Source organism: Balaenoptera borealis (assembly GCF_965194805.1).
Source record: "Balaenoptera borealis genome assembly, chromosome: 14".
In the NCBI taxonomy this organism is placed as follows: domain Eukaryota; kingdom Metazoa; phylum Chordata; class Mammalia; order Artiodactyla; family Balaenopteridae; genus Balaenoptera; species Balaenoptera borealis.
This window is the reverse complement of record NC_138875.1, coordinates 51,756,185-51,776,196: the sequence shown is the minus strand read 5'-3', so window position 1 is coordinate 51,776,196 and position 20,012 is coordinate 51,756,185. Positions and strand designations below refer to the sequence as shown.

Sequence of the window (20,012 nt, the reverse complement as noted above, 5' to 3'; positions counted from 1 at the left end):
TCTGGATGACGTGGGCACTTACTTACCTGTCTGCAGGTGGATTTATTGAGAAGCTAAAGCACCTTGAGCCCAGGGGCCCCTCCCTTGCAAGGCTCTTTCCAGGCCCTCAGGTTTCCAGATGCCTGAAGCTTATTCAATTCGGGAGACCCTCTTTAAGAAAAGTAGTTCAGCGTTACAAAAACACCATTGCTGGGCCTCTCTGGAGAATTGAAGGGGCCCTGGAACTTCCCTGCCAGGTGCCTGCACAAACGCTGAGCAGTGGGGCTTTGAGGCCTGCCAGCTTTTGATGTAAGTGTAAAAATAAAATGCCTTATTGCATCGTGGTGGGTTTTGTTTTCTGTTTTGGGTTTGGGTTTTGGGATTTTTGGGGTTTTTTGGTATCAGTTTTATTAGATAAAATTCACATATCGTACAATTCACCTCTTTAAAGTGTACAATTCAATGGTTTTTAGTATATTCACAAAATTGTGCAACCATTACCACAGTCAATTTCAGGACATTTTCGTCATCCTCAAAAAGAGGCCCCCATACCCTTAAGCACCCATCCATCCTCTGAGCCCTAGGCAACCACCAGTGTACTTTCTGTCTCTATAGACTTGCCTATTGTGGACATTTCATGAAGATGGAATCATATACTATACGGTCTTTTGCGTCTGGCCTCTTTCATTTAGCATAATGTTTTTGAGGTTTATCCATGTGGTAGCATGCATCAGTATTGTGGGGTTTTTTTTAATCTTTTTTTTCTTGTAAAAATAATATGAAACGAAACTTTGCTTTACATTTCAACCAAGATGTAGCATCTGCTCCCTTTCTCTGCATTTGTCTCAGATTTTTGATGATCACTTTGTGGTTTTTAACATGACACTGCAAACACAGTTCATCAGCTCGTGCTCTGAGACCACCCTTTAAGAAGCATGCATTTAAAAGTGCATCCAAATACTATCTGGGGGTGTGTGTGACCTCAGGGCCACGTCCACCCACTGTTATCTCAGGTGGGTGGAAACACTACTCCAGAAGTTTCTGTAGTACCAGGTAAACACTCGACACATGTCTGAAACCGTGAATGTGCTTTGCACACCTGGCCAGTCCACGTGGTGGTGTAATCCTGCCACAAAGGCAGCTTTCCCTGTGTGCCTCTCCTCGATTTGCGAACCATCTCATTTCAGTGAGAGAACCTGAAGAGCTGCTCGCCTAAGGGAAGGGGCAGAGGTCAGACCCAGGATCCTGTGTTTGGAATCCGATGGGTAGAAATAGCAACAAATGCAGCCCCAGGCCGAGTGGTCTGTGCACTCATTCCCGTAGTTTCCTTGTGATTTACAGTCCTCTCAGGGAAAAGGAATAAACAGAGAACAGCCAAAACGCCCAGCTGTGTGTGGTGAGATAGATTTCGTCAAGGGCCGTGGCTCTGCTTTCCTTAGCGAGCAGGTCACGTGTGCTTTCCGGTGCCCAACTGGGCTCGGAGCCCCGTGGATGTCAGGCAAGTGCAGCGGAGGCTGGCTGTTGGCCCCGGAAAGGGCTGCAGACATCACTGCCTTGTATCCTCCGTTTCACAAGCCAGGAAAGTGAGGCTCAGAGAGGCCGCACACCTGCCCCGAGCTCCCTGCTGCCTCCTGGGTTTCAGGTAGCCCTGCGGCTGGAACCTGGCTCCTCTGGAATGTTCCTGCCCCCCGGAGCCTCCTCTGACCCAGAGGGGAACGTCAGCAGAGTCGACAGCAAGCTCACATCAGTTCAGAGCTGCTCTAAGAGTCCCTAGGGAGACGTGAGCCCTGGAGGTGGGGACGAAAGGAAGGAGAGCCTTACCAGGCCCCGAGTGGAAGCACGCAACCTGTCAGCTCTGAGCCCCTCGTTCTCCTCCAGCACTGTTACTAGGGTGCACGCACCCCCAGCGCACACCTGCTGCCTCCCACCCTCTCCTGTTGCACCCCAACCCCACCCTGGGAGGCCTTCCCTTTAGGGCATCCTGGTGGTGCCCTGGGCCAGAATGGGGCCCAAGGTCAGCTCTGTGGAGGCTCCCTCCCTCCTCTCATGATGAGTCCAAGCCTTTATTTGTTTTGGTAAAAAGCAAAGGGTGCCTCGGCGCGGCGCAGTAAACTCTTCCAGCTGGGGAACTAGGTTGTGGTCTTACCGTCGTTTCCTGTTACTTCAGAAGGGGTGTGTGGCGCCAGCCCCCATGCTGGGCCTTTCCTAACTCTGCCTGCCTCTCTTTCTGAATTGCATCTCCTGGACCGGCTGCGTTTCGTTGGAACGGTCTCCTCCTCCCAGCTGACCTTCCTTCTTCTCTCTGCAGCTGTGCACACACAGCTTCCCCACAGCCAGGCAGCTGCGAGAAAGTGCATTTAAGTGACCTCTCGCTCCACCCCACCCTGCGAATCACAGGCACCAGGGATGGAGCTGCCCGTCCCTCACGCAGCCGGGCCCAGCTGTCGGCCGCTGCTGGGGCCGCAAGGACCCCTGCACTTGGCAAATCCCGTGGCCTGGAATTCGGTGGCACTGAGCACAGCGGTCACCCGGTCTGTTACCAGACCAGTAGGGGACCGCAGCCCCTTTATTAGCACTTTGATTCATAGGAACGCACGCGCACTGGCAAAACCCAGGCGTTGTGCGTCTTTGTAAACCATGCAGTTAGATTGATAGGGGACCTGGAACAAAGCGTGGGCCTCCCGTTTCATTCATTCTCTCTCGAGCCAGAACGAATGGGTGGCTGGGGGCCCACCGTAACCCGCGCCGGCAGCTCAGCCTCCAGTACTGCCGCCTCGGCTCACCCCCGTCATTGGAAAGAGGACGACTGTCTCTCGGGGTTGGGGAGGGAGGGAACGTGGGGAGGTCCAGCCTCTAAAGGATGTTGTAAGGCTCCCTCCAGACAGATAGGACCATGCAGAGGAGTCGTGCTACGTTCCAGAAAGTGTTTCCTAGAGGGAACCAGAGCTGAGGGCAGTGAGGACTGTCATCCCTCTGGAATCTACCCGAAGGGTTCATCCTGGGCTCAGGGCTATTCTTCCCACACTTGGCGCCTGGCCCGAGCAGGCCGGTCTGGAGCAGCAAGCTCCAGGTGCGGCGTGCGTGCAAGGCCCTGTCTGAGCAAGGGCCTGGGAGCAGATTGTCGCTTTGGGGGCCACCCATTCAGCCACCCTGATCGCGTGCCCCGAGCAGCTGAGCACGAGCAGCCCGTACGTCTGGTGCCCTGCAGCCATCATCATAAAGCACGTGACGGAGAAGCCAGATGAAGAGATGGAGGCACAGAGAGTTTAGGCCGCCTGCGCTAGTGCCCACATGCTGAGTGGCCAAGCTGCGGTTTAAACCCAGGCATCTGGCTCCAGAGTCTGGATCCTCCCCACTGAGCTGCAGCTCAGAGAAGCAGAGATGAGAGCAAGAGTGAGCCAGAGCCATCTGGAGGTGGAGGAGGTGGGGGCAGAGGAGACGTGCTCCCTCAGACCAAGGTCAAGGCCAGAACCTGCTGCCTGGGGCAGAGCGGGGCCTTCACAGGCAGGGGTGACGCTGCATCCAGCCTGGGATGGAGGGCTGAGATCAGAGTACAGCGAGGTTGCACAGCAGCTCCATCACAAGCGACACCACTGCTGTGGGTGGAATCGTGTCCCCCAAGAAGATTGGCTCAAGTCCTAACCCCAGTATCTGAGAATGTGACCTTATTTGGCAATGGGGTGTTTGCAGATGTAAATTAGTTAAGATGAGGTCATACTGGAGCAAGGTGGGCCCTAGCCCAATAGGACTGGTGTCCTTCTAAGAAGACAGAGACACAGAGAGAAGATGGCCATGTGAACACAGACACAGAGAGAACACCGTGTGGAGGCAGGGATTGGAATGATGCATATACAAGCCAAGGACCACCTGGGACTACCAGAAGCTGGGAAGAAGCAAGGGAGAGTTTCAGAGAGACCGTGGCCCTGCTGATACCTTGATCTTGGATTTCCGGCATACAGAACTGTGAGACAATAAATTTCTGTTGTTTAAGACACGAAGTCTGTGGTACTTTGTTACAGCAGCCACTGGACACGGATACAACCACTTTTGTGTTCTAAGGCACTCAGACTGACATCCAAGATTTACCACCATCCTCCTGCCGTCTTGAATCTTGCAGCATTTCGTTGCCCCAGAAGCCAGCCTACCTCACCCCCCAAAATATATGTAAGCAAGTGAACTAGAATGACTATTATTGGGCACCTGCCTCAGGTCCAGGCATAGCAAGCCTTCAGCAGTCAGCATGCACAGCCTCTTTCCCCAGATGCCCTTGGATTTCCTGACGCTGCCAACCCCTAGGAATGCGGGCCCAGCTGGCTTGTGTCCGTCCTGTACCTTTCCCAGTGGATCCACCCTCCCTCTGCCATACTGCCCTGGAGGACAGGGCTGCTGGCCACTTGGAGGTCAGGAAATGGGGGGCCTTGACAGAAAGATGGAAGTTTGCAGAGACCCTCTCACCCCCAAAATGTACTATATCTAGTTGAGGGAAGAGAGTAGCCAGATGATGGCCAAAGAGATCGGTAAATGGAGAATCAGGCTGCCAGCTAGCCTTCTGCCCGGCGCGGGGAGCAGTCACCAGGACACGGCCCTGTGGCTGGAAACCCCGCACAGAAGGCATCACTGAGTGCCACCTCTGTACCTCCAGGGGCAGAGCTGGGGTTCAGAGGAATTCTGCCACTTAGAACATGAACCTGAGGGCTTGGCCACGTGCAGCCCTCGCTGGGGGCCGGGTGCTGAGCCAAGGGTCTCATAGCATCAGCTCACTGGCCCTCCTTCTACACCCCTCTCCAGGGTCCAGCATGGAAACAAATATAGCTATCCACTCATCCTGCTGCCAGGAAAAGTAGGTCCCAGCTCCATATCCCAAGAGCTAGGATGAGGCTACTTGTAAAAATAAGAGTCTCTCCTGCAAGGTCTGGGCTTGGGGGTGGCCGGAGCCCTCCTTGCCCCACCTCCAGGGCTGCAAGCTGAGCTGGGTTGTTGGTGCTCACAGGGCCCTTCTAAAGCGAGGACTGGTCAGGAAGTGGCTTGGGAGGACCCCAGTGCTGCGGTGAACTGATGACATCGGTGCCTTTAGGGGAAGCAGAGCTCTGCCCTATCCCACATCCCCCCAGTAAGGTCCTGTTACAGTAGCAGTAAATGCCATCAGTGAAAACAGTGTATGCATCGCTTATGGTTCAGTTATGAAGCACAGCATCCACTCGAGCTAGTTTAAGAAGAAAGGCGTTTTCTTCCAGGGTACTAAACAGCTTATAGAGTCACTGGGGAGGCTGACGAAACAGCCTAAGTTGGGGTTTCAGGAATGATCCCAAAGCCATACTGCAGAACCAGGTCACTAGGGGAATCTGCACTGGCTGTCAGCTCTGGATGTAACAGTACTGCCACCTCCATGGTCAGGAAGCTGCCACTGCTACTGGATCCAGACCCATGCTGCCCTACTGTGGTCTACACCCACAAAATGGAAAGTGGGACTCTAGGGCTCCTGCAGCTATTCTTCTCGGTAGCAGAAACAGCAGAAGCCCAGCCTCTGCTTCAGCTCTGCTTTCTGACACCAGCACATGGGATAGGAAGAACTGTAATTGTATTTGGAATTCTAGCTGCAAAGGAGTCGGGGAGTACGTCAAGGCATCCCAGAAGGGGGTTGGATATCCAAGCCATAGTGTATAGTGAAGGTGAATCACTGGGGTTTAGAGAAGATGATCCTGCAGAAGTGGCATTGCAGCCTAGGCAAGGAGGATCTGATTCGCATAACAATCACCTGGGCAAGATCACGGTGCGGAGAGCAGGGCGCCACCCTCAGACACTGACTCAGTGGGACTGAAGCGGAACTTGTTTGCTGCTGTCTCCCTGTTGTCCTCTTGCTAAAATTCTTCAGTGTCCTTCACGTACATCGTGTTCTCTGTTTGACCTTTGAGATAAACCTCTGAAGCAGCCCGTCAGGTATTCTTACCTTGTGCAGGGAAGAGGAAGGTGAGACTCAGCTCAGGGAGGTTAAGCCACATTTTGCAGGTTAGGCCTGACTCGCTGGAGATGGACCTGCCAACCACCGTCCCCAACCCTTTCCACCTGCCAGCCTCTTGGAGCTACTCCCTGCTGCTACTAACCCGTGCTCTTTCAGTCTGATTAAGAGCAGGAAACCAGTGTGCCCTACCTCAGTGGGGGCAAGCCCCATCACCTCTCTGACCCTCTGTTTCCTCCTCTGTAAGGTGAGGTGGCTGGAAGGCACTCTTTTGACAGTGGGAGCCTTCTTTCAAGAGAAGCGTTGCGTGTATCTACGTTTAAGACAGAAAATAGCAGGGCTGCTGCGGTTGCCACAGGGAGGGATCCAGACACCTCCCACACAACCCCACCTCCTCCAGCCCCTGGCATATCCTTGCTGGGGGCTCACCCAGCTTTGGCCCCCAGCAAAACCTGGCAAATCTTTGCTTGAACCTGTTCACATCATTGCAAACCTCGCGACGGTCGTCTGCAGAGGAAGAGCAGGAGGGGCTGTCTCTGGGAGGTCAGGATGTGGGGAGGGGTGGGAGAAAGGGGGAGGGGGTACTGGGTATTTAGGAAACAGAAAACTTGGCTGATTGGCTGATGGGCCCAGCTTGAGGTAAGTGTGTTAGATGGGGTACCCCGTCCTGCTGCCTGTTTCCTAAATGAAAAATCTTACATCCTGTTCAGCCCAGAGGAGACGTTTGTTTGGGATGACAGGCACGGCTTGGAGAGCTGCCACAGGGAAGGCGTCCACTCTCCTGGACTTTGGTAGTAAGTGGCTTCCATAAAATGTGTGCACCCCGCTCCCATTGCCCAGCAGAGCAGCACTGCCCATGCGTGTGTGCGCGCACGTGTCCACACGTGCTCCACGGCTGGTTGCTACTTCCCAGCTCCTCACCGGCACGTTGCCGGGACACATGGCAGCTACCAGATGGGTGTGTCCTGGGTCGGCTGAGGGACAGCCTTCCTGATTGGGCTGGAAAGACCACAGCTCCGAGACGGAAGTCGTGGCATTGCACCCACCGAGTCCACTTCCACCCGGAAGTGGAAAAGCTCTGAACAAGCTTGGTGGAATCGTGTGCGTTAATAGGACTGTGGTTTGCCTTTCTTGGCCAGAGAAGCAAAGAAGGTGCCACCGAGATCAGTGTGAATTTGGACGTGCAGGCTGTTTGCCTGCTCTTGGTTATAAAAGGGACACCAGAGACATTCCATGTGCCTGTTCTGAAACCGTGTCCAACCAAACATCTTCTGAATGGGGGTGTTCACAGAAAGCCACCAACTTTTTTGTTAGAGCTGCTGAGGAGACCTTGGACGTGTCTTCTGGAAAGGCTGGCAGTAGCTGTCCACGGGAACCGGCCTTCTCATCACAGTGTGTGGTTTCTTCTTTCTCTGGCTTTGCCTGACAAAGGTTACCGCCCGTAACCAGCCAGGAGTGGCATCACACGTTGTTGCAGCCCTTGGAAAGTATGTTCCTGAGGAGGTGGGGTAAGATTACTCTGCTGAGATCCAGCCAGACTGAGTTTTGTTTTTTTTTAATTGGAGTATAGTTGATTTACAACGTTGTATTAGTGTCAGGTGTACAGCAAAGTGAATCAGTTATGTATATACATATATCCACTCTTTTTTTTATTTTCCCGTGTAGGCCATTACAGAGTATTGAGTAGAGTTCCCTGTGCTATACAGTAGGTCCTTATTAGTTATCTATTTTATATATATAGTAGTGTGTATATGTCAATCCCAATCTCCCAATTTATCCCTCCCCACCAGACTGAGTTTTAATTCAGAGTTAATAGTGTAAGGCACAGAGAAGCAAGGGAGATCAGGGTACGCAGAGAGAGCTCGAAGGAGCCGGTCTTTCAGGATGGATGGAATTAGGAAGGGGAAGGGGAGGAGGAGGAACTCAGGGTTCACGGGACTGTTAATAATAGCTAACATTATATACCTACAATGGAATATTATCCAGCCTTAGAAAGGGAGGGAATTCTAAAACGTGCTACAACATGGATAAACTTTGAGGACATCATGCGTGGTGAAATAAGCCAGACACAGAAGGACAAATACTGTGTGATTCCACTTCTATGAGGAGTAGTCAAATTCAGAGAGACAGAAAGTAGAATGGTGGTTTCCAGGAGGAGCTGGGGGGAGAGAATGGGGAGTTAGCATTTAATCGGGACAGAGTTTCAGATTTGCAAGATGACAACAGTTCTAGAGGTGGATGGTGGTAATGGTTGTACAGTATGGTGAATGTACTTAATGCCACTGAACTGCACACTTAAAAACGGTTAAAATGGACTTCCCTGGTGGCGCAGTGGTTAAGAATCCGCCTGCCAGTGCAGGGGACATGGGTTCGAGCCCTGGTCCAGGAAGATCCCACATGCCGCGGAGCAGCTAAGCCCATGCGCCACAACTCCTGAGCCTGTGCTCTAGAGCCCGCAAGCCACGACTACTGAAGCCCGCACGCCTACAGCCTGTGCTCTACAACGAGAGAAGCCACCGCAATGAGAAGCCCACGCACCGCAACAAAGAGTAACCCCCGTTCGCCACAACTAGAGAAAGCCCGTGCGCAGCAACAAAGACCCAACACAGCCAAAAATAAATAAATTAATTAATTTTTTTAAAAAAAAAGGTAAAAATGGTCAATTTTATGTCATGGGTATTTTCCCACAATTAAAAAAATAAAAAACCAGTAGCTAACATTTATTGAGCACTTGCTGTATACCAAGCACTGCACAGAGCACTTCTGACGTAGTTCTCCAAATAGACGTATGAGGTAGGCGCCGTTGCTGTTTGCCTTTTACAGATGTGGAATCTGAGGTTGGGGGTCATTAAATAAATACACCTCTCACAGCCAGATGACTTATGATGGTCATGAGGATTGTACCCAGATCTGCGAGGGTCCAGATATCACACTCTGTGAACAACAGGCTGAAACACGGGCACTAAGAGAGTCTCCCTTTTCTGCCAGGCACAGACTCCTGACGATTTCTAAGTGTTGTCCTGCTGATGGACGGGGTTTGGTTTCCATCCACCTGCAGAGGCCCTGCCCGTCAGACTCCTGCATCCAACAGAGCCCTTGAGGTGGCCCTCATCTGAGTTCCCTGTTGCTGGTGGTGCAGGGTGTTAGAAGTTGGCTCTAACTTGCACTTGATTATACCCATGACCAGTATTTTAAGGAGTGACCCGTGTCGCCCCATCTGTTTCAGACCACAGTGATCGACTACGTGAAGCCCTCGGATCTCAAGAAGGACATGAATGAGACCTTCAAGGAGAAGTTTCCTCACATTAAGTTAACACTCAGCAAAATAAGGAGGTACGTGGGGATGAACGCCCACCTAAACTTTCCCCCAGGCCTCTCTCCCAGCACGCACTGAGCTCGTGCTTTGTACCGTGGGTCTTCTGTTGTTCTGGGGAAGTGAAACATGGTCACGTTCAGCTAAAAGAGGCTCGTCCGGTGCTGGCTGACCGGTGCCCAGATGTGAGCGAGCCAAGGCAGGCAGGACAGAGGCGGAGCCCTTGACACAAGCTGACAAGGATCTGGAGTGAGGTTCCTTATGAAAGAATTATTTCATACTATCTGTGGCTTACAGTTCAGTAAGATTTATGTTATGGAAAACTGAGAATAAGAAACGTTCGGTTCCCTGCGTTCTCAAATGCAGGCAAAACAGAACAGAGTTGGTATCAGAGGGTTTGAGATAACTTTTTACCCACAACCGTCTGTCCAGAGGTGACAGCCAAGCCCTGTATGTAAGCAGTCAGCAAAACGGCCAAAGCAAAATCAGGCCCAAATTTCCCCTGCAGCTGATTGGATCGACCTTGTGGTGACCCACATCTTCCGGCCCAGTAATCGAGAGGACTGGCCCTGCTGGGCTGGAGAGAAGCTGACTTGTGTTGTGTCTGTGTGCCAGGACAGCAAGATTTCAGGGCATGTGTGTGTGTGTGTGTGTGTGTGTGTGTGTGTGTGTAGTAATGGAGGCTAGGCTATACACAAACATAGTGTTGGAACATGTGCCAACATTCATACATTTATGTATCCCAATCCTGTTTTGATTCTGGCACGTTCCTAGCCAAAGAGGTGAGAAAAATTAAGTATTCATATTTTGTCTGGGCAGCTTTCCTAAGTAAGCTGGTTCCTGCACTCTTAGTCTAACCCCTCTTCGGCCATAGGTAGTGGCCATAAGCGATCTTCGGCAGAGCTGATACCAAGTACCTAATTTATCCGAGTAACTGTCTCTCTGGAATGACCTTAGTTTCCCTCTGTCACTGTGGGCGGCTCTACTCCTAGTTTCCGGACCCTCAGCTATCCACCTGGGCTCAACATGGTCCCATCTGGACGTGGTCTGTACAGCTTGACCAACAGAGAAGGGTTCAAATTCCCAGTGACTTAAGTCTGTTGGCCACATATAACGTAACTTTCTCACTCATAGGGATTTAATCCCATTCCACGCCGCCCTTCTGGAAATGAAAGAGAAAATGCTTTCAAGACAGGGTAGTCTTTTTCTTTGGGATCACCCGAAACTCCAAGTTCTGATAAGACTCTTCCCTCCCTCCCGTCTTTTTCTAGCCTGAAGCGAGAGATGCGGAAGCTTGCCCAGGAGGACTGTGGCCTCGAGGAGCCCACGGTGGCCATGGCCTTTGTCTACTTTGAGAAGCTCGCCCTCAAGGGAAAGCTAAACAAACACAACCGGAAGCTTTGTGCCGGGGCGTGCGTGCTCTTAGCAGCCAAAATTGGAAGCGACCTCAAAAAACATGAAGTCAAGCATTTAATTGACGTAAGTGGGCTGAGTTCTGATTGGCTGGTTGGGGGTGGGGGGGTGGAGCATGCACTCCAGGCCAGCATTGGTCTCTCAGAAGAGCCTGGTTGGTGACCCAGCCCGGGAGACTTCTGAGCCTTAGTACCAGCTAAGGGACCAGGGCTGTGAGGTAGGCCCTTCTGCATCAGATGTCAGACCCCACATCTCAGGCTGTCTTAGAACAGAGGGATAGGCCACTTTGATGAGACTGAACATCCCCAGTATTGGGTCTAGCCATAAAATACACTTTTAGGCACCACGAGGGTGAGCTTATTCTCCAAGCCACAGAAACCACTGTAATAGCCAGGGGTCCTGTGGGTGGTGTGACCTGCAGAACATCCATCAGACACACCTTGGCTTCCTGTGGCCTCGGCTGCTTACATTTTTGGGGAAGGGCATGGGCTTGACTGAGTGGTATCTCCTTCCTTTTAAAATAGAGCCCCTTGGGGTTCCCTGGTTGTCCAGTGGTTAAGACTCTACGCTCCCAGTGCAGGGGGCCCAAGTTCAATCCCTGGTCAGGGAACCAGATCACACATGCGGCAACTAAAGACCCAGTGTAGCCAAATAAATAAATAAATAAATAAATAAATAAATTTTAAAAATAAAAAATAAAGTAGAGCCCCTTTAAAGCAAGGAAACACTGATCTTCTTGGACAGATACAAGAATGCCTGTTTTTAAAATTCAGTGTATTCTGGGAATTCCCTGGCGGTCCAGTGGTTAGGACTCCACGCTTTCACTGCCAAGGGCCTGGGCTCAATCCCTGGTTGGGAGAACTAAGATCCCACAAGCTGCGCGGCGCAACCGAAAAAAAAAATCAGTGTATTCATAGAAAATTTGAGGTACAATAAAGCCAACAGATCAAGAGATTCATCAGAATTTCCTACCTTTTGAAGGCTGAATAATGTTCCACTGCATGTATACACCACATTTTGTTTATCCATTCATCCATCCATGGAAGAAATGGTACAGAATCATCTAATTTGTGTAGTAAACACTTTTAGGACCATGGAGATGATATTTGGATACCAAATCTGAGCTGAGAATCAATAGGTTTACATAGATAATAGCTGAACTAATGAATCTTTACAAGTGTGCTGTTACACACATTTCATAGTTGAGAAATATATCATCCAGCAATGCTGATAGTACCAATGCAGAATATAAGGGTAACGATCTGACAGGCCGTTTGCAGTAGCAATTAACTGAACGTAAGATCCCGACCCAGTTATAATCTGAAAGTAGTCGCCTACTACTCTGGTGTTGAGATTTTTTTTTTTTAATTAAGCCAAAAGCTAAGTTCAAGTCAAAGCGGAATGTACTCTAGCTAAAATGAGGCCTTCCCTACCCACCCTCACCCTGATTGTTCTCCATTCCTACTCCGGCAGCAGCTGGACCGAGAGGCAGTGCAGGAGGGGAGCCCCTGGGCGTGGGCTCAGCCCAGTCAGATACACACAAGCCACGTAATGCTCTGAAAGTGAGGCAGCCTCACCAGGACTTGGTCTTTGAGCGTAAAATGAAAGGACCAAACTACACATAACCAGCGCCCCCAATCCTAAACCTCCCACGTGGATATTGTTGTGATAGATGATTTGCTATGGTTTTAGTCTTACCTCTAAGCTTGAATAACCTAGTTGTGACAGGTACAGTTTGAGTCTCAGCTGAGTCTGAATCTCAGCATTTCAATTTGCTGCCCATGTCACCTTAGACAAATTCTTAACCTCTTGACCCTGTTTACCCATCTGTAAAATAGAGATAAACGTAACACTGACCGTGTGAGATTATCAAGAGATGTAATGAAGTCACGGGATGTATCTCAGGCTCCCGGCAGACTGTGGGTCCTCAGGGAGGTACGAGTCCTTTTCCATCACAGCTGATGCCTCCGTTTCTTCCTCCACAGTCTTGCCCATAATGGGTTTCTCTGTAAACACTCTCTGGCTGATGGATACAGAGGTTACACGTGGAGAAAACCTAGGATTTTTATTTCAAAGCTAAAAGGCTTTTGGTTTCCTTTATTTCTGTTGCCAGAAACTGGAAGAGAAGTTCCGGCTGAATAGACGAGAACTGATTGCCTTTGAGTTCCCGGTGTTGGTGGCCTTGGAATTTGCCCTTCATCTGCCGGAGCACGAAGTCATGCCCCACTACAGACGCCTGGTCCAGAGCTCCTAGCACAGGCCTCCTAGGAGGGCCGGGGACCACTTCCCCTGAGCTCGCGGGGGCAGCATGTACTACTGGAAATGCAAAAATAGAACTCAACACAGCAAACTTTTCTCCTCTCGACATGTTTTTGTGTAGAAGCAGTACCAGAAACTTTTCAGGGAGTCTTCCGTCTGGCCAGCCGAGATGGACTATGAACCGTTCACTGCTCAGCCAGGAAGGGGAGACCCATGCAGAAGATGACTCCCCCAGCTCTCCACTCACCAGATTTCCTAGCTGGCCTCACCCAGACTTCCTCGCGACCACACGCAGACCTGGCAGGCGTGGTCCAGGGCCTTCTCTCCAGCCCTGTTCCAACTCGGAGTGCAAAGTTCTAGAGCAGATTGGGGAAGAGAATTTGCAGAAGTTGGGAGAAAGCTTCTAAAAGATACCCTCAGTGTGTCAAAAGAGCGTGCCAATCTATTTTTGTATCCGCTGTTGGAAGTGCACTTTCCTCTGGAGCGGATGGCTGAGTGTGAGAGTATGTGTGTCTGAGAGATGCCACATCAGTCCTCCACCCGCAAAGCCAGCCCCACCCTCTGCAGAGCAGACCTCAGCCTGGTGTCAGGAGCCAGGCTGACCCTCGGCAATTGTTTCTAGATAATCTCTGGATAGCAGTCACTCTCTCCGTACCAGGTGGACACCTTCTGCCCTTAGAAAATGACATTGTTTCTGTTACTGCTCCTAGCACCAATGGGACAAAGAAGACAAGCTCTCACTCAGATGGGCTGCGTGGAAAGGTGTGGCACGTGACGTTCTATACCTTTCCGCCATCACGTCCTGCGTGTACACGAACCTTCGCACTTTCCCCACTGTGGAGATGGTGGGGCTGGGATCCGTGGTGTGTATTCCTGTGCTCTATGTTAGAGTGCATCACAGGCACATTTATTGTGCTATCTATCTACCTACCTATCTATATAAAGTGTTTTATAAAATCCAAAATAGGGGTAAGACGCATGATTGGTGTCTTGAGGCTTTTGACAGCTGGGACCAACTGCACCTGGAGCTGAGGCTGAGTCAGTCGAAGAGGCAAGAGCTCTTAGCATCACCACGTCCCCAGGGCTGTTAGTGCAGAATTTTCGTTGCTACTTGCACCGATTCACTGGGACAACCTGTATGGAGGCACCTCATCACTCTGTCACCTCGTAGCTGCAGGAGAGAGGTGCCCGCTGTGGTTCACCGGACGGAAGGAAGCCTGTGGCCCTGTAAAAAGAGAATTAAAATATTTTATTGTTTCTATATCCATGTATGTGTATGTGTAGACGCGTAAGTTGCACCAGTCACCCTCGCCCTGCATTACAGTTCATCTGCCACCATCCCCGCCTCGATTTCACACACAGATTCGGAGCTTTGCAGTCACCCCAGAGAAGGGGCGACGGGGTACCCGGCTTTAGTCAGCAGAGCTTGAAAGAATCTGACAGTCACAGGTTGGAGGAATTCAAGGAGTGGCCAGAGGGAGAGCAAGCAGGACCCAGAGTAACAGAGTCTAGTCATAAATATTTTGCTAACAAATTTCCTTAGCTGAGTTCAGTTGTGAGATGATTTTGTTGAGAGGTATGATGAACATGATCTCTTGGGCTTGATAGATTAATTACTATTTCTGGGGCACCTACTGTTTGTGAGGCAAATTGGGAAAGAAACAGGAAGTGTTCAGAATGTCTCCATCACCTGACTATAACCCGCCCTTGACCTTCCTCTGCTGGTGTCTGTCACCTGCTTCTCCCTGATGAGCCCCCTGGTTCCCAGCCCACTCAGCTCCCCAGTGTGGGCCTGGTGGGTGGAACGCCTCTCAGAGATGCCAGGCCACTGGCATCTAGAAATTGTAGCTCCCCGCCACCCGTCTGCCTTGAGTCTCCCGCCAAGCTCAGGGGATGTCCAATGGGTGACCTGGGCCACCAGCCCAGATGTGTGGAGGGCAACACCCTGCGTCCTTCCTGTGTCTTAAAACCAGGCTAACATTCTTGGGTTTGGGGCAGTTTGGTTTGGGGCACTTATGAGGTGGACTTAAGAAGTTGTGTGGGGCTTCCCTGGTGGCGCAGTGCTTGAGAATCTGCCTGCCAATGCAGGGGACACGGGTTCGAGCCCTGGTCTGGGAAGATCCCACGTGCCGCGGAGCAGCTGGGCCCGTGAGCCACAACTGCTGAGCCTGTGCGTCTGGAGCCTGTGCTCCGCAGCAGGAGGGGCCGCGATGGTGAGAGGCCCGCGCACCACGATGAAGAGTGGTCCCCACTTGCCGCAACTGGAGAAAGCCCTCGCACAGAAACTAAGACTCAACACAGCCATAAATAAATAAATAAATAAATAAATAAATAAATAAATAAATAAATAAATAAATAAATAAATAAATAAATAAATAAATAAATAAATAAATAAATAAATAAATAAATAAATAAATAAATAAATAAATAAACGAACGAACGAACGAACGAACGTGGATTTCTTTAAAAAAAAAAAAAAGAAGTTGTGTGTCCATTTTTTTTAAGACTTAATTTAAACATCTATTTTGACCTGTGGGTTTGTTAAGTGGGGAGTTTATTGGTTTTAATTTAGTTGGGATGGAGGCTGAGAATGAAAGATTTTGTCCAGAGCTCTCCTTTTCCTTGTCCATCACATGAGCTTTCCGAAGGAAAAGGGGAATGAGGCGGAGGCCAGGGCACCGAGGTCACTGCCGGCGCCTCCTGGGATGTGGTGACTGCCAGTCACTTCCCAGCCTCGGGCTTTGGCAAGGAGTCGTGGAGGCAACCTGTGCCTGTGTGGAGAGAAGGCGGCCGCTCGGCAGACTGTTCTAGAAGACCCCGAGGCTCCGCCCTTCCACCGTCCACCACAGCGGCAGGTTTGGACCCCTTGCCAGCCCTGCTCCCTCTCGGTCCGCCTGAAGCCTCTGCAGTTCTCCTCAAGGCCAAGGGTCTGGGGAAGCCCACGCTCCTCGGGATGGCAGGAGCCGCCCCACCTGACTTGGTTTCCCCAGACTGGCCTGGTGGACCGGGGGGGGGGGGTCTGTCCTCTGGTGCCCTGACTGTGAAGTCAGGTTAGAGATGGAAAGTAAGGAGCAGCCGGCCCGGTAGTAGCTGCCCTGTCCCCAGGCAGTGGGCCCGCTGTGCGCCCTGCCCGGGAAGGATCAGTCCCCATCCCCCAAAGGCCTTGAGGCCTCAGGCCGGTGACAGTAGAGGTCACTCCTTTCCCTTCTTTTCCCCCAATCAAACCTGCATTAAAGCAGGAAATCCACACCAAAGGCAAAGCTGTTTGTTTTCCTTGGTTTTTTTTCTCCTGACCAGAACTTCCTCTGTTCTTTTGGTCGCCCACCCAGCAGACCCATTCGGGCCTCCCCTTACTCCGCACAAAACACTGCGTACCACAGGCCCCTCCGTTCCCCCAGCAGCACATAGGTCTGTTTATCGCCCTACCGCTGAGCTCTTTCTCAGACGTTTCCGGTTCAGTGGGGAACGGCCGGCCTTCTTGCCTCCGTTGCAATCTGTCTGTGCAGAGGAGGGGTAGGCTGGAACAAAGCAAATGTGAGCCAGGTAGTTTTGTTACCTGTTAATTGTTTTCTCTGTGTGGGGCGGAGCATCTCAGGGCTCCCCCACCCCAGGGACAGCCTGAGTTCATCTCCTAGAGGCTGTCAGGACCGTTTGGTTAAGGACATTGCTGGCCAGGTCCCAGCAGGACCAGGTAGAGTGTTGAGGACCGTCCAAGGGAGGAAACATCAAGGCTATAAATTTGGAGTCACATATTGTCAGCACCAACTTGAAAGCGTCTTCCAGGAGTGCAAGTGCAAGGCAGAACAAGGCAAAAAGCTATAAAAGAAGAAAATAATAATTCAAGGGCAATGGTCCTCTCACTGTCAAAGCAGGGAGTGCTCGCTCTGACAGCCCCCATTGCACAAAGAGCCATGCAGACTTCTAAAGAGATATTCCAGAAAGTCTGCAAACACTGGGCTGGCTGAACCCTGAAGACACACCTGGCGAGGATGGCACTTACCTGTGTACCGTCTCCACTACCATCTTGCTACTCAAAGTGTGGTCTGAGGACCAGCAAAGTTGGCATCCCCTGGGGCCTTGTTACAAATGCAGAATCTGCATCTCAACAAGATTCTGTGGACATTTGTATGCATTAAAATCTGAGAGGTATTATTCCTCCATATACGCATAGGAGATAAATTTTCTGTCTGAAAAAAGATACTACTCATGTATAAAGTTGTCTAAAACAGAGGAACTGTAGATTTTTTTTTTAATCTAGTGGGAAGAGTGGCATTGTTTTACTTTTTTCACAAATCTCTGTAATGTCTTTTTTTCTTAATTTTATTTATTTTTGGATGTGTTGGGTCTTCGTTGCTGCGTGCAGGCTTTCTCTAGTTGCGGTGAGTGGGCGGCTACTCTCTTCATTGCGGTGCACGGGCTTCTCACTGCGGCAGCTTCTTTTGTTGCGGCGCAAGGGCCCTAGGCGTGCGGGCTTCAGTAGCTGTGGCACTCGGGCTCAGTAGTTGTGGCTCGTGGGCTCTAGAGCGCAGGCTCAGTAGTTGTGGACCACGGACTTAGTTGCTCCGCAGCATGTGGGATCTTCCCGGAGCAGGGCTCGAACCTGTGTCCCCTGCATTGGCAGGCAGATTCTTAACCACTGTGCCACCAGGGAAGTCCTGTAGATGGTTTTTAATACCAAAAAGAACAGTGCCAGTCTCTCACTGAAAGGTAGTTTTGACACTTGTTTACCTAACTGCCTCATCTAACATTTTTGTGGATGCACATGGCCAGAAAGATTTAAATTGGATAAAGGTACAGTTAACCGATAGTAGGTCCCAAGCGCAGAGCTGGCTTATAGGGATCACTTCATCTGGTGTTGACTAAGGTCACTGCCCGGGTGAGGCCTGTATCTCAGGTTCTCAGGTCCACGCCCAGGTGGAGAGTTGTGATAGTGGAGGATCAGAGCCGCGGTGGGTGCTGGAGCATGAGCCCCCTCTACCAGAGCTGGGGAGCTGTACAGTCATGACCTTGGGACATCATGATGAACAGATCTCCAGTTTGCTTGCAGATTGACCTTCATTGAGGTCCATGTAGCATCTTATAAAATGTGTCTTACCCTGTGTTCTGTGGGTGACGGCAAGGACCCCAAGGGCCTGCCCCTGAGATGCTTCCAGAGGTTGGTGAGAGACCACTGGAAGTGAGTAGAAGGCACCCTCTCCAGGTGCCGTGATACTGTTCTCCAGAGGGAGCCCCAACAGTGGGGATGCTCCAGGGGCAGAAAAGACTCCCCGGATGGACCTGGAATGGACGAGCCCAAGGCAACAGGGCTGGAAATTGCCACTCAGGAATCAGCCTGGCACACAGGTGACAAGGTGGGCAAGTTAGAGCAATTGTTTGGTCCAGTGAGTGAAGATCAAGAAGACAGGAAGAAATCAAGGAGATTCCTTACTGGGGCACCTGGACAGATTGGTGAGAAGCCAGAGACACAGATAATCCCTTGGACACAATGTTTGACAAGGGCCCTTAATCACCAAGAAGATAGCACCTGCCAGCCCTGTGCTTGGCCCTTAAAGCCCATGTTCTTATTTTACCCTTAACAAACAAACTGTAAAATTAGGTATCGTGCTCCCATTTCAGAGATGAGGAAACTGAAGCTCTGAAAGGTGACTTTGCTTGCCCCAGCCATGAAGTGGCAAAGGCAGGGGATTTCATATCCAGGTCTGTCTGATCCCCAAGCCCAACCAGCTGTGCTGCCTCAAGCTTGGGTCAAAACAGAGAAGCTAAGAAAGTGGAGAAGCCAGAGCCAGGCTGATGTCAGATGTCGCTCTGGACCTGCTGCACTCACGGCCTCTCCGATGAGGTGGGGTCTTCTCCCCACCCCACCCAGCAACCGCCAGCCCTTCCATGCAGCGGGGAGAAGGGATCCAGAGCTGCGAAGTCCAGACCGCCACCCTCTCAGGTATGAGCAGCCTTCATGGTTGATGTGGGACACCGTCCTGGGCCCTGGTAGAATGTGGGCTTTGGGGGAAATGTGATTCTGCAACAGGTGAGCTAAGAGGCTTTCCGAAGTAAGCAGAAGATCACAGTGAGGGTAACACGGCCAGGGTGGGAGTCCAGCAGCGTTCGACCCATCGGTTTCTCATTGCGCACGTATGGCTTTTCCACGGTGTGTCCCAATGAACACAAATTCTCTTTGCCCCTCTGCTCTGCGTGTTCCTTGGCCGCTGTTCCTCCTGTCTGTGTGTGGCTAGGAAATGCACATTTGTTTTGCTCTAAAGCTAAGCCAAGTATACCTCGGGCAGGCCGTCCACTGGCAGGGAAACTCACATCACACAGTGGAGCCAAAGAATGGCTTAGGGATTATGAGCTGTTTGAGACTATTCGTGCCTCAGCCCCCAGTCATCACATGCAGGACTCAGGCGCTCGTCAGAGGTGCAGAGAAGCACTTTCACGGTCATCATTAGCTGCTACTCTAGACCACAGGGTTCAGGAGGGCAGGAAAGGTATCCATCGCCATATCCCTAGGCGCCCAGCACCGTGCCTGGCACATGGAATTTACCAAATATTGGTTGAGTTGAATGAACCATCACAAAACAATCACCACACTGGGTGGGTTGTTCTCTGCAGCTCTCAATTCTCTCCTCGGGTCCCACCCAGGTTCCACCCTGCAGACCACACACCACCCAGGTGCCCTTGCCCTCCAGCTGCCGAAGAGGTTCTGACAAGGAGAGACACTGAGGGAGAGTGAGAGCAGGCGGAGAACCAGGTCCAGGGGTGTGTTCCACAGTCAGCCCCCCCACCCCACCCAAAGGACCCTGCTAGTCCCCGGGTCTCACCACCCCTTCTTGGTCCCTTAACCTGTCCACGCCTCCATAAATAGTTTCCTCGCTGAACTCACTTCAACTGCTGGTGCTAAGCCCGCCTGACACAGCCAGCTGGCAGAGTAGAGGACAGCGTGTCCCATCAAGGATGGCCTATCCAGGGCTGCCTATACTTCCAAAGCATTCTGGAAAGCAGGAGGACAAGGATGGGAAAGCTCAAGAAGATCACACGCCCCTTCAAAAAAGGCGGTTTAGCTACGGTGAACCTGACCCTGAACAGCCCTCCTCAGGG

At 51.3% G+C, this 20,012-nt stretch overlaps 1 protein-coding gene and 1 long non-coding RNA gene across 2 annotated transcripts in view; one reads left to right on the top strand and one right to left on the bottom strand.

Moving 5' to 3' along the window:
* Window positions 1–14,181, top strand: part of CABLES1 (Cdk5 and Abl enzyme substrate 1) — a 107,406-nt gene extending 93,225 nt beyond the window's left edge. The window contains exons 8-10 of the mRNA XM_082353569.1: window positions 9,162–9,268; window positions 10,520–10,727; window positions 12,775–14,181. Of these exons, the coding sequence (XP_082209695.1) occupies window positions 9,162–9,268; window positions 10,520–10,727; window positions 12,775–12,915 (456 nt within the window). The 3' untranslated portion in view covers window positions 12,916–14,181. The remainder of the gene's footprint in view (window positions 1–9,161; window positions 9,269–10,519; window positions 10,728–12,774) is intronic.
* LOC309610607 lies at window positions 7,572–12,768 on the bottom strand. The gene is made up of 2 exons (XR_014234080.1): window positions 12,519–12,768; window positions 7,572–8,093 (listed from the first exon to the last, which is right to left on the bottom strand). It is a non-coding gene; the product is annotated as an uncharacterized lncRNA (long non-coding RNA).
* Window positions 14,182–20,012: the final 5,831 nt, after the last annotated feature.